We start from the raw sequence: 13510 nt of genomic DNA, 5'->3' as shown, positions 1-13510 counted from the left end.
GTGAAAATTTCTCTTGCTCTCTTTTAAGCTTGCCTTGAGATGCAGAGTGGGGGAAAAAAAAGAAGCTATAAATCTTCAGAAAATGGCTTAAGTATCATATGTATTTTCTAATCAAGAGACAGGTACAGCTCTAATCCAGTTTGGAACAGACACGTTCCCAACAGAGCAGGTTCAGCCACCTCCAGTCACGGAGCACACCCTCCTGACTGCATCTGCACTAGCTGCAGATTACAACACTATATACACTGCTTTACCGTTGCTCTGTTAAAAGTTCAACCCCAAGTTGTACCACCTCATTTAAAACCAATTTTCTATGCCTTTCTCTAAACACAGCAAATGTACTTGGAAAGTAAGTGAAGGATGCCTTTTACATACTTTCTCTTTTCTATTCTGACATCTCCTGACTCCAAACCAGTGGACACTAAAATAGTTCAGACATCAGTTGGGTGGGGGACATCAGCCACAGGCCAACTATTGCAGCCTTTAAAACTTTCAGCGCATGGAGACTTTATGTCTTACCAGAAACATTCTTACAGCATTCGAGGGTCTGTAATCACCCACAGGCCACCTGCCCCATTTGAAAAAAAACCAAACAAACAACAAACAAACAAAAAACCAAACGCACATTCCTATTTCTGACCAGTCATGTCTTCTCTGCAGAGGGAATTACTGATGAAGGGTTATACCCTGACCTGCCCAGGGCCTTCCATGGAAGTCAGCAGGTTCTGCCTGTAAAGATGAGGTATTGGACAAAATATCCACTTCTACTGAGCTCATTTTTGCTATTCCTGCCCTCTCCCAAATGGAAGCATGACTGGTATACTGAAGAAATTCAGGGTGAAGACAGTCAGAAATGTCATCCTGCCTTTTCCAAAAGTGTCTGTATCTTGGACAGATCAGTAGCTGTGCAGAGCAGCCAATCTGCCATCCACGTTACACAAAAGGTGTGGTGCCTGTACGCATACTCTTCTCCACGAAGCATGCAAATAGCAGCTATATAGATATGTGCAATCAGAGCGTCACAAATCATTCCTAAAGCAACAACTATATCTTAGGCAAACTCAGCTAGTGCTGTAATAGCACTATGGTGGCTGGCTGTCTTTTTGATGGCTCGACTACATGATTTTCTAATAAGAATCTAATAAATCTTGTAAGTTACTGAGGGATTAACATAATGGTTTCCAATGCAAAATTATTTTCTTATGCTATACGCTGCAGGCAAATAAAGCCATAATATATGACCATACAAGAAAAAATATGAGGGCAAATGCTATTATGTATATGACTATGCCATTGTTATCAATATATAAAGTATATTATGCTGTAAGTAAAGGTCATCTGTAAATAAATATACTAAACAAAGCCTGCTGAAGGCAATACAAAGACTCCTATTAACTTTGGTAGGTTTTAAATCAGGATCACCCACTGTTTTGAGGTTTTCCAGATGTCCTGGTTTCAGTGAGTGAGCAGCTGCGTGGTGCTTAGCTGCTGGCTGGGGTTAAACCATGACACCAGAACACATTAAGCACTTAGGACCACAAGTTTCAACCAGAGTACATGGCTCATCTCTCCTATGTCCCACTCATGTACGTTCCTGCAATTTTTTAACTTGTAATTTAGAATTTTTTTAAGAAAATAGAAAAAAAGAAAAAAATTGTCACTCATATCTCTCTGCAATTCATTTTTCTCTACATCAGACCAACACACTGCATCTAGCTATAGTCTTTAAGACGCCATGCAAAACAGTGGCAGTGAAGGACATAACATGCCATGCAGCACAGTTGTTTTCCAGCAGAAGACAATCATAAACCTCTGGGTTAAGCAAGAAAAGGCCACCTAGCACTTGGTTATAAATACATACTGGCAATGGAAAGCACACTACCAGAGGGACTCCAGTATGCCAAAACTGACATTCTGACACAGCAGTCCAAACCCACGTCCATGCCAACGTCGCCTCAGGAATGCAAATCACAAAATACCTTCAGAATCAACCGCCGTCGATAAACTCTTGTAGTAATTCTCTGCTCTTCATCTGAGCTTGAGTCACTCTCAATCTCACTGTCACTGTCACTATATTCCTAATAAATGCATTTTTAGTACATTTGAACAGCACATTTGCAAGACAGAACATGCTGATCAGGACTAGGAGAAGAAAACAGAGGTTATCATGGACAGTGGTTTTCCTGTCTCTGTCATGTACATAATGACTCGCAGTTTTGCTCTTAAAGGATACGGCGGGAGGAGGCCTTTTTGCTCCTTGGCATGCTGTAGCTTGATAAGTATGCCAGGTATGGAATATCTCAGCAGCTCTTAAGTCTTAGAAAATGGTATTTGGAATGCATCTGACCTGTGGAATTTCTAAATCTTACGTACTTGCTAAAAACTTTGTGTACATAAAAGCCTTGTCATAAGTCCTTGCTTTTTTCTCCTCAAAAATTAATGTTTCAAACAAATCGTATGGATTCACAAGGTATGGGAAGTGAATTCCCTTATAGAGCAAGAAGACAGTCATGCAGAAAGATTCAGTGGAGCACCTCCACAAAGAAGATTACAAATAAGCATTTTGAAGAACTTCTCCATGTAAATGGCTTTCCTGCTCAGTGTTCATCTGCTTTTAAGTAGCAAAACTGTAGTGTGAAGTATAATCATTCTGCATTTTTTAAGAAGTGAACTGGTAGACCTCAGCTGAGGGCAAGGGGGAACAGCCTAACGCTGGTCTCAGCTTGGTGCCGGGAGGTCCCACAGCCACAGCCAGGTGTCTACACCGTCCTGGCACCCTCTGACAGCCCCAGAGTTTTCCCCTGCGAAACCCAAGGAGCTCCTTGGCTTTGGGGCTGAGCAGCTCTGTGTGCACATGCCTGGCAGAGGGCTTCATACCTATGGCTGTGACAGACACAGGGCAGAGGCCCTTCTCACATGATGTTTGGCTGAACCACCCTTTCTGTGAATAGAGAAATTTGAATATTTTCTCTATAAGTACTCAATGACAGCCCCAAACTGATTTTAAAGTCATGAACAGTGGATATTGCTAAGTGCATTTCTGTTTTGCTTTTTGAATCTGGCCCAAGACATCCCAAACAAGAAGCATTTCTCACAAATGATGTGTCAAATAAGAGTAGGCATAGGTGGGTGGAGGAGAAAAAGGACTGTATAACAAAAAGCATTTAGGGCAGGATGACAGTATTCATCTGCATGTAAAGTCTCCTGCTGTCCTCTGACACTAGCCAAATACACATACAAAAAAATTATAATCCAACCCTATCCTGAAGAAGTAACAAGAAGCAGGAGAAGATTCCCAGAGGGCACGAAGGTTTTGGAGGAAGAGTTATTTTTAATAAACAGCTTCAAGTGGTTTATTTGTGATGGAATTCTGACACTGGGAGTCACCTCAATCACATGGCAGACATCACCCTCTTTGGGATAACAGACCAACTGTGCTGTGCTCCTCTCATTTAAAAAGATCATTGGAGTCTGATGCTTGAGCATTTGTAGAGAATTATATGGCCTACATTGTCACTGCATTGGTTTTGTAAACTTTTGGGCATTTACGTGGACTTGGGGTGAGGCCAACAATTTGTTTCATCCACATCACCAGGCAGCAGCCCAAGATCAATTGTCTGAGTTTATCTCTTGTTGCAAACTGTGTGCCAAAACACTGATGCATCCCTCACCTTTTACTTTGGGAAGTAATTTGATTTTGTTCCCCCTTTCTTTCCACAAAAATAAATCTGTTTCTTCCACACTTTTCTCTTTATGGAGCATTTCTGAAGAACACCTTGCAGAAAGACTGCAGTTGAAATTCTCTTTCTGTTTTCGTGACAGCACATGAAGTGTCCGTAAATTGGACTGTGTTACTAACTAAACTATGGACTTCAAATTAAATTAGAAGATATTCTTGAAGAAATATCAGTAAGATATTAGAAGCAATTCTTGTTGCCATTCCAACAAACACTAGCTTGCCACCCATTCAGGCTTTGTGGGAGACCCACATTTAGAAATGACATTACTTTCTGATACCAGCTTATTCCAAGATCATAGCTATAAAAAGACTTGTTATTTAGAAGGTAAGATTATCACCCTTTGCCAATAAAGCAAAAGTAGTGCAAGAAGCACGCATAAGAAAAGCACGTACTTTTTCTTTCTAATCCAGATGGGATATCCAAAAGTAAAGAGCACACAAAAGTGGATGACAACTTATGTTTTCACTGATGGGAATCCAGAGGGGAAAGTGCAGCACTGTCGCACACCCTCAGCATGTTACAGTGTGCATCTACGCTCATCCCTTCTTTTAAATGGATCATCATAATAAAAGCCTGAGGTCTGCCCCAAAGCCTACCAACGCTAAAGGAACTCTGCCATCTGCCTTTAACTGCCTTTGCAGAAGGCTCTTTCTTACATTTTTAAAGTATTCCAGTAATTGGTGAACATTAGGAAAGATCTTCACTGCTTCAACTATGTCACGAACTAATAACACGATAATAACAATCATATGCTGCATAACTGCTGAGACTGATTATGTTACCATCTAATAAAAGAACTCTTGGTTGTATAATCGAAAGAATAGTTTAAAATGAACTAATTTAAACCTGAATGATTTATTGCAGCCCACCACAGCCAACATTTTTATTGTTCTACAATAAAAAAAGTGCTATATCATGTAGAAGCAATTCTACTGAAATACCTCGCTTCCAGAAGTTATAATCTCCTCCTGTATTACGCCTGGGAAAAGACAATCTCAGCAGAGAGAGGAATGTAGAAGAGCCTCTGCAATTCCCTTTTTCAGCCTGGTTCCCTGCCAGCCCTGTGGTCTATTCCGTGGCAACCCTCCCACTGGTGGGGTGCAAGGTGCACACACCCATGGGGCTATAAGCCATTCTTTGAATCTACTTTACTTTTAAACTTCTGGGAAATAAATATAAGCAACTGAGAAAGCTATTAAAATCTTAATTATCAGACAACAACTGCAGTTCTGCAGTTAAGGATGTGCAAGCCAGGCAAGGTAGAAATAAAGGGGAGCCCCTCCGCAGTATTTTAAGAAGAGCCACCACCTGGAAAAGTGCTTTACACGTTTGGAAATCTTTTGATTCCTCTTGGCTGGATGCACTTTGGAGTTGGGATGAATGAGGCCGTGAAACAAAAAACATAAGGAGGAGATTAAATATTACCCAAAATTTATTTTTCTGCAAATTAACAGAGTAAAAAAATGCCAGAGGTGTTGGGGCCAAGGAGCAGGATAGAGGCCGAAGAGTCCCAATATCTCTTCGCTCACTTCAATGTCACAAAAGGAGTGGAAAACAGTGGCATCACCTTACTGGAAACAGATGGAGGACAGCTGAGCTATTTGGCACTGTTTGCACAGGTGGTATGTCAGGGCAGGGAAGAGGCCTGTTCCCTAGCGATGCAGGACAGTGGTCCCAGAAGCTGCTCTAACCTCTTCCAGGGCTTGGGGCCAGTCAGGCAGAGGATTACGCAGCCCTGCTTGGCTCCTCTGCCCACCCGCGCTCCACCTCATTCTATTCACACTGCAGAACATAAATTTCCACTGACTTCCATTTTTCTTAATTTAGCGATAAATAGAAAAGGCGTAAAGAAAGATTAAAAAAAACCCCCAAACCTGTCACAAACAACGTTACAAGTCTTACAAAAAATTATGTCGAGCAATAGGGACTCCTCACGCAGTTAATTGTTACCGGACATACTGTACCTTCTGTTCAGACATTACTGCTCCCTCCTCCTCTTGGTTGCTTGTTCTTGGCTTGCTATCCTCAGAAGTACTCCAGCTCATCTTCTTCACGCTGACAGGCACAGATGTTTTGTTGCCTTCTGTTGTTGGCTTGCTAGTCTCTTCCAAAGATTTCTGATATGCTGTTGATGATAACATTTGCTCATCAGTACCAGCTGCAATCTGGGTCTTTGTTTTCAGGGCTTCTTTGTCACTCTGCCTTCCCACATCATTTAAAGATTCCTGGATGTAGGATTTAGTTTTCGTCTCTGCTGTGGATTCGGATAGGCTTCCATTTGTTTCTGGCTTCCCTGCTTCTCCTTTGACATATGAGGTAATGGAATCTCTACATTGGTCCGAACTACAAGAAAAACAAAAAAAGCACAGACAGCCGTTCAGTGCTTAAATCACACGCAGAAGGGCAAAGCACCGAGCCTCTTACTGAGCCTTCATCCTTAGCACATGTGTTTCAGACCAAAAAAAGTAAGATTTTAAATTCAGCTTGCAAACCTCAATCTATTTAATAGCCTTATCTTCTGCATCATGATATCTTTCCAGAAGCAACAAGAGTATGGTGAACACTGGAAACAAGGTCAAATGTTTTATGTTATTCCCCTTCCACTTGGCAGGGGGAAGGAAAAAGAGAAAGAAAAATACACAACGCCTACCATTTCCATTGTATAATCATGAGATAAATCCCCGAGGCACTAATTCTTTAACCTGCTCTCTAACTAGGGAAGTGATGAAAGTATCTGTTACCATGCAATTACCAGTAATGACCAAACAGTTAATGTTATTTTTCCCCCAAAGTACAATATCTATACTCCAGATAACTCATGCCTTTTAAAAAATATTGCTATCTGAAAATAAATCCTTAGACAGTTCAGAGTTTCAATAATAAACAAAGCCAAAGGCAAGGAAGGTTACTACCAGATAGACAGCTGACCAAACTTTTGCCTCAGATTACCTATGGATAGGTTTAACCTGCACTTCTGAGGCCCAGTTTTCTTCCCTTTTGCATTTTTGATTGCTTTCAGATAATGACCGTACACATGAAAATACTATAGCTATTTGCGGGCAAAACTCTTACAAAAGATAGTAAATTGAATTAATCTAGTTAGAAATTGATATGTTATTTTCTCAAGGAAGCCCTTTTACTCGTAGAAGTGAACTATTTTCTAATTTAACACAATATAAAATGCAGAATAACAATGCTTGCTTAACAACAGAAATCGCATCAGTAGTAGATCAAGTGCTTTACAGTCCTGAAAGACAAGCAGTTTGCTGAAATCAATGGCCAAATTCCCACTGGATTCAGTAAGAGAGTATCTAATGCTACCTGAAACCTTAAAACATCCTGAGTCAAAGCTGCAATGATGTAAACTGCTGACAGACAAATAATCATTCTCTGCAAATAATCATTCTCTGCTGATTTACAGCTCATGCAGACCTGGCTCCTTCAATTAGTAATCATGGGAGCCACATTCAAAACAAAGGCAGGCAGGAGCTCTTCACCCAGTGGGTGCCAGTAAGGCTGAACATGGCAACATATTGTGAATCTTGAAAGTTTAAGTAGATCCAAGGGGAGGCTGGAAAAGCTCATGCAAGAGAAATGCATTGAGGATAAACGTGTAGAAAGCATCCACCTCAGCAGGTCATTACGCTGAAAGCAAGTGGCGCTTGGGAGAGTACTGGAGGAAAACAGAGTATACGTCCACTCTCCTCCTTCCCTGAGCATCCTCTACAGTCACTGCTGGGAGACAACACAGGGGACTAGACGGATTTGGCATCACCAGTCTTACCTTTTTATGCTTTGTAACTCACCTCTTTAAAAGTCTAGTAAATCACCATGCATAACATGCTTAAAGTAAGTGTATAAAAACAGTGACAATTTAAAAATTGGCTTATGGAAAAAGTAACAACTATCTGAGGAAAGGCATAGAGATGCAATGAAAAGGATGGCTGCTAAAAAGGTACTTGAGAAATAAGAGTAATGTAGTGTCCTGGTTTCAGATAATGTACATTTTATAGTCCTCGATTCCAGTTACTTGTATATATCACTTAGATTAATTAAAAATAGAAATACACAAGATAAAGAAAACAAAAAGTAATGTTATCCACTAAACGTAACACAAACTACTTCTGAAATACCTATATTAAGAATGAAACCTGATGAGTATACATTTTAGAAGACAAATATGTCTGAGGCCAAATTGAGTCAACTATTACTTTTTCTTTTAAATACATATATATATATATACACACGCACATATATACATATTCTCATAGAATATTAGAACAGCAGGCTCAGCACTGCTCCTGGAGGTAAAAGCAGCATGGGAAGGCTTGCTTACACACACACACTCTTATACAAAGGTGCTCACCTATCATCCAAACGATCTAGCAGGCTACCACCTATTCTGCGTCCCGATGTCAGTGGCTCAGTGACACTTGATGAGTCAGGCTGCCAACCTGTAATTGAAGACATTTCGTGTTCTGCTTGTTGAACACCTTTAAGAATTGACCATACTCTTTCTTCCGTCATCTCCTCAGACTCAGCTCCTTCTTCCAGATGAATGTCCTCAAACAGAGATTTAAGCTTTTCTTCCGTCATCTCCTCATCAGTACCAGACTTTTCTCTCTCAGGCTGTTCAGTCCTTACTCCTGTTTTACTAGTCTCTTCACTCTGCCTTTGTTTAGCATCTTTTGATATCCCGCCATAACTACCAAGATACCGTGGAAAATCCTTAAGGTCCACTTCCTCCAACTGGTTCTCGCCTACGGAAATATCTTTAGGTGTTCCTTCTCTAGGCAGTGAGAAATCGAGTTTGCTGTCATCCAGTGAAGTGTCTTCTTCAGTCACCACTGGCGGTGCTGCTGCTGTACCATCTACGTGTCCCTGGGAGGTCACTAACACGTCACTCAGTCTACTGGGAGTTCTAAGGGGTGACTCTAGGCTAGAGGTGTCGCTAAAGAAATCATCCTGATGGAAAGGGGTGGGTGGCACGAAGCGCAACCCAGTGGGAGTTTCCAGTTCCACTTGAATGGTGGGATAACCTAAGGAAGACAGCACATTTGGACTGACTGGGATGAAGCATGGAGCAACAAATAAGCAAATGTCAAATGATTCATGAGCTACATAAAGTATGAAATGTATGAGGAGGTGCAGGTGTATAAGAACAAATGCAGTTCTGAGAGATTTCTTTACTTTGCCCTAAACAGATGGAACAAAAAATGAGTACTGCCAGTGAATAGTACAGTGAAGCCAGTACTTTTGACTATTTTGTAAACAGTCTGTAAAGACTTCAGCAATTGGTTTTGCAGCCATTTTAACATTTTCAAGCTACAGCAGATTGTCTTATGAGCATGCAATAAATCAAATGTGGACAAGGGTGGCTGTCCCTTTATATCCAATACAATCTCTTGCAGCCATATTGTGTAAATCTTTCTTTCCCAGTTTTTCTTTTTTTTTAATTTGAAAGTTTAATAAATAGATTTTAAAGACAGAAGTAGATCATAACATAGGACAGCCACTTGTTTGTCAGTAGGTATTATTTCTAAAACAGGTCCACATTTTTAATAAACTTTTATATAAAAATACATGATACCAGCAATACAATATTACTAATAGATATCTCCAATTTAACCATAGAGCCACAAGAATGGAATAGTTAAAGAATGAGGAACAGAAATGGATCCTAATGAGGATACTAAAGAATAGTAGATCTAAATACACAGCAGGATAAAAAACTAAAAAGGGAAGCTAACAAACGGATAAGAGAACACAAACACAACAAGGGAGAGCTATATGAATATTTCAGGTACAGTAAAGTTATACAGGTGAGAGGACTGTGGTGAGTAAGGAGATCTTGGTGATCTTGGAGAGTGAGGTGATCTTGGTGACATGGGTACAATCAGATACACTGCTCAAATAAAGAGAGAAAAGAAAAATTGATGAAAACATGGGAAAACCATACAAAAGGATTAAACTGAATATACACATAAAAACGACAACAAAATCTGAAGTTTGCATTCCAGCAAATAAGAGGTTGAGTAACCTACAAAAGGAAAAAAATACATGCTGTGGGGTTAACTTGACATTGTGCTGCCTGCAAAGGGAGGTGCATTAACAGGGTTTGGTTTTTGGTTTCCTGAATCAGCTGAGAGAAAGGCAAAGGTGGTCTGGTCTTGGTGAGGAAAGGAAGCTTGAGGAAGGTTCAGAGAAGAGGAGAGACAGAAAGCAACTGCAGAGAAGCGTATTTTTTTCATAAAAACACTGATGCTACTATTAAAAGGCGCAATCAACATTTCAAGAGCAACTTTCTTAAAATGTCATCAGAAAATTATTTCTGTAATGCAATGATGCAATGACCAGCAATGCTGCTCAATAATGGAGATACACTGAGCTTATATGCTCTACTAAAATACAGAGGAAGCCCAATACATACTTGAACAAATTACAAAAAAGAAAGGAAATGTCACTTACAAAAGAAAAATCTTATTTAAGAGCTATTTATAATACATGTGACAAAAATCAAAGTAAAGAATATAGCAACCCAGTGCCTGTTAACTAACATTTAAAAGAAGAAAAAACAACATTTAGCATCTTCAGCATACTGAGAAATAATAAGTATACCTATGGCAATTCTGGTTTACAAGCAGAACTTCATTTATCCTTTTAATCTGGCTCAAAAGTAACCTGCACAATTCTGTTCTCAGTTGGTACAGCTTCCATGTGAAAATTATTACACAATTTTACCCATTAGTAGACTGGAAAAGATATTCTCTCCTGCACTAATAAAACATTTTCTTATTTTTCTACTGCCATTGTAGAAATGGTACAAGTCAAAATCATAAAGTAATTGATGTTCACTTGTCTCAAAGAGGCTTGATAGTAAATTGCACATTAACATACTCTATGCAATTAGTAAACACTTTTTTTTTCCTTGTTCTTCCTTCTTTTTTTCCTTTGAAGAAGTCTTACTGTTACTTATCTAGACAGGAAGTCAAAGAATATATATACATTTCCAGGTAACTCGGAAAGCATGCAATACCACGTACATTAAAAATATACATGGGCAAGCCTCAAAGCACAACTATCGCAGGAGAAAAATACGCAGGTCTTGTCAACTGACACCAAAGCTGGTGGGAACAAGCTTACTCAGGCATACGTTTGTGCGATCCTGGGCTTATTCTCTGAGATATTAATGTGCAGCCTGCGTGTTGTACCATGAGCGTGCTTTAGGAGTGAAAAACCCCTTCACATTAAAACCAGTTCTTTCTGTAGAACTTACTGTCTTTTTTTAAAGACTAGTTTATACAACATTATCGTCTTATTGGACATGTCACTGAACTAAATATGACCAGAGAATTCAATTACCGTCAATGGGATCATGAAAAACATTATTTTCATCTGCAAAACTTCTGGTGCCTGAAATATTTCCATAATCAAATATTGGTCCTTCCAACAGGGTCACAATATCTATTCGATTAATTTTTGTCAATACGGAAGTTAAGGCATCAGCTGAAAAACAAATAAGATATGTCAGAAAAAAGTTCAGTGTTGCAGAACCGTGTAATCGTCTTTCTCAGTTACATTCACATTGTATTAATTATAAATTGCCAGCATATGTTTCTGTCCCAATGCCTTTGAATCTAGCAAAGCCCATCATTTGTCTGAGTAGTCATTCTGCTGCCTACTTATTCAAGATATACATCTATTAAGAGTCTTTCCTTCCCCCCCAAGGGAATATATATACACACACACACACACATATATATATATATATAATGATATTACAACACAAAAGGCACAAAGAATAAAGTCAGAGAGTTCTTAAAGAATGTATTTACTTACTACTGAAACAAAATATCCTTTTACTGGAGCATAAAAGGAGTGTAAAAATCCTTTTACCATTCTGTTTCGAGGAACAACAGAATAGCTAGCCATGTAGGTAATAACGCATGTAAGGCTATTCATGCAGTACATCGTGAAATCTCATTTGCAGTAATCTTGTTGTGAGAACACAGTAACACTGGAAATTACTTTTACGGTGAAAGAGATCAAAGTAGACTCAAATACTGTGCAGGAGTGTGTGGATTAGGGAATGGTAATGAACACCATTGACCTAACACAAAAATCAAACCCCCTCTTTCAGTTTGAGCAATTCAAGTGAAACGCACAGATAAAACCAGCAGAATCAGTGCAGAATCAGTGTCTCCATCACTCCTCACAGAAAGAGGTTTAGTCTCTTCTTATGACCTGCAATACTGCAAGACTACCTAACTTTTCCAGGCAGCCTATTTCCATGTTCCACATTCCTTGCTATTGGAAAGTTTTCCCTAATATTCTCTTTACCGGAATTTAAGTTCATTACTTGTCCCATCAATTATGGATGTGGAGAACAGATTATTTCCTTCTGCATATATACTGAATAAAGATGACACGTTTCTGACTTCTGGTAAAGATATAACTGAAACTTTTTTTTTTTCCATCAGTGGTTTGCAAAAGACATTCATAATATTTTCTTCAATTTAACCTATTTAGATCAGGCAACAGACGAAATGGGCTATAACTTATAAACAATAAAAGTAACTACTTGAACTTACTTGTAGCATTTTTCCCATCTCTGGTAACCCATTTTTTTAATAACATGAAGCTTTGAGCAATAAGAGAATTTGGGTTTTCTACTCGGATTTGATTTATTTCATCCACAGAAAAATTCAGTTCTCTTGCCAGTTCTATAAAGACGAAAAAAAGCAAAGAAAAGAAAACAACAATAGAAACACCAAAGAAAGCACAAATCCCTCAATCATCCTGTCAGGCTTAAAAATATTATCTTTCCTGGATCACAGAGATGTCAACAAAACTACCTGACACAAACTTTACAGACAATGATGAACATGGCATTACATACTCATACTTTAATTTCCTAAGACAGACACAATTTTGAATTTCAGTCATCTCTGGGAGCTATTATCGTATTTATACTCAGTAAGCCATTTAAACACGGTGAAAAAAAACTCCGTGGAGACTACCTCATCACCACTTATTTATAAAATCTGGTTTTTCTGGTGACTGTTACTCCTTTGTGACCTTGCTGTGCAGCTCGGCACTGGTGCTGTTGTCACCTACGCCCGGGCAGAGCTGGCTGCTGCAGCTGTAAGCCTGGGAAGGGCCAGCTCTGCCCATCAACACAGGGAGGTATGGTGGGCATACAGTTAGATAACCCCCGCCCCAGCACCGACTTGCTGGGGCACTGCTGGGCTCCCCAAAACCTCCAGGGCGCTGGGGAAACTGCTGTCCAGATACAGAGGCAGCCCACAGCCCGAGCAGATAGGTCCTCAACTCTTGAGAGGAGACCCCTTTTAGCTATTTTCCCTACGAGTTTCTGTTTGATTTATTGCAAGACCATGGGATGATTTCCTATTAGGCATCTTTATGGGATGATTTCCTATTAGGCATGTTGCATGTTTTGGGAGGCTGGGCTCACTGTGAATTGGCGGGAGCCTGATGCAGCCTAGCTGTGGCTTTTGGTAAAAGACTACCTGAAAATGTAATAGCGAAGACTCATTTCAATATTAAAGCAGAAAAGCTTACCTGTCCAGCTAAGTCCTAGGTGATCAGCTACAATTGCCATCCTTATATCTGTCCGTTCACATGGACTCTGTGGACCTGTGATTTACAATTTCTCGATTAAAAAGGTTTTGCACAGAAAACCACAAACCGGACAATAGTTTATTATAAATAATAGCTTTGACTAAGCTGCCAGTGCTTCTATCGTTTAC

At 39.6% G+C, this 13510-nt stretch overlaps 1 protein-coding gene across 25 annotated transcripts in view; it reads right to left on the bottom strand.

Moving 5' to 3' along the window:
- ANK3 (ankyrin 3) overlaps positions 1–13510 on the bottom strand; it is a 381574-nt gene that overhangs the window by 13170 nt on the left and 354894 nt on the right. For 15 of the 25 annotated variants that reach the window (XM_069796003.1, XM_069796006.1, XM_069796005.1 and 12 more), the window contains 6 exons: positions 13323–13397; positions 12332–12463; positions 11103–11246; positions 8107–8779; positions 5705–6083; positions 1980–2078 (listed from right to left, as the gene is read on the bottom strand). In XM_069796003.1, coding sequence (XP_069652104.1) covers positions 1980–2078; positions 5705–6083; positions 8107–8779; positions 11103–11246; positions 12332–12463; positions 13323–13397 — 1502 coding nt within the window. The remainder of the gene's footprint in view (positions 1–1979; positions 2079–5704; positions 6084–8106; positions 8780–11102; positions 11247–12331; positions 12464–13322; positions 13398–13510) is intronic. The other 10 variants (XM_069796013.1, XM_069796014.1, XM_069796015.1 and 7 more) reach the window with 3 other exon arrangements.

This window comes from Haliaeetus albicilla, chromosome 11 (assembly GCF_947461875.1).
Source record: "Haliaeetus albicilla chromosome 11, bHalAlb1.1, whole genome shotgun sequence".
Taxonomy (NCBI): domain Eukaryota; kingdom Metazoa; phylum Chordata; class Aves; order Accipitriformes; family Accipitridae; genus Haliaeetus; species Haliaeetus albicilla.
Note: the sequence above shows the minus strand (reverse complement) of the source record. Positions and strands in the feature narration are given on the sequence as shown.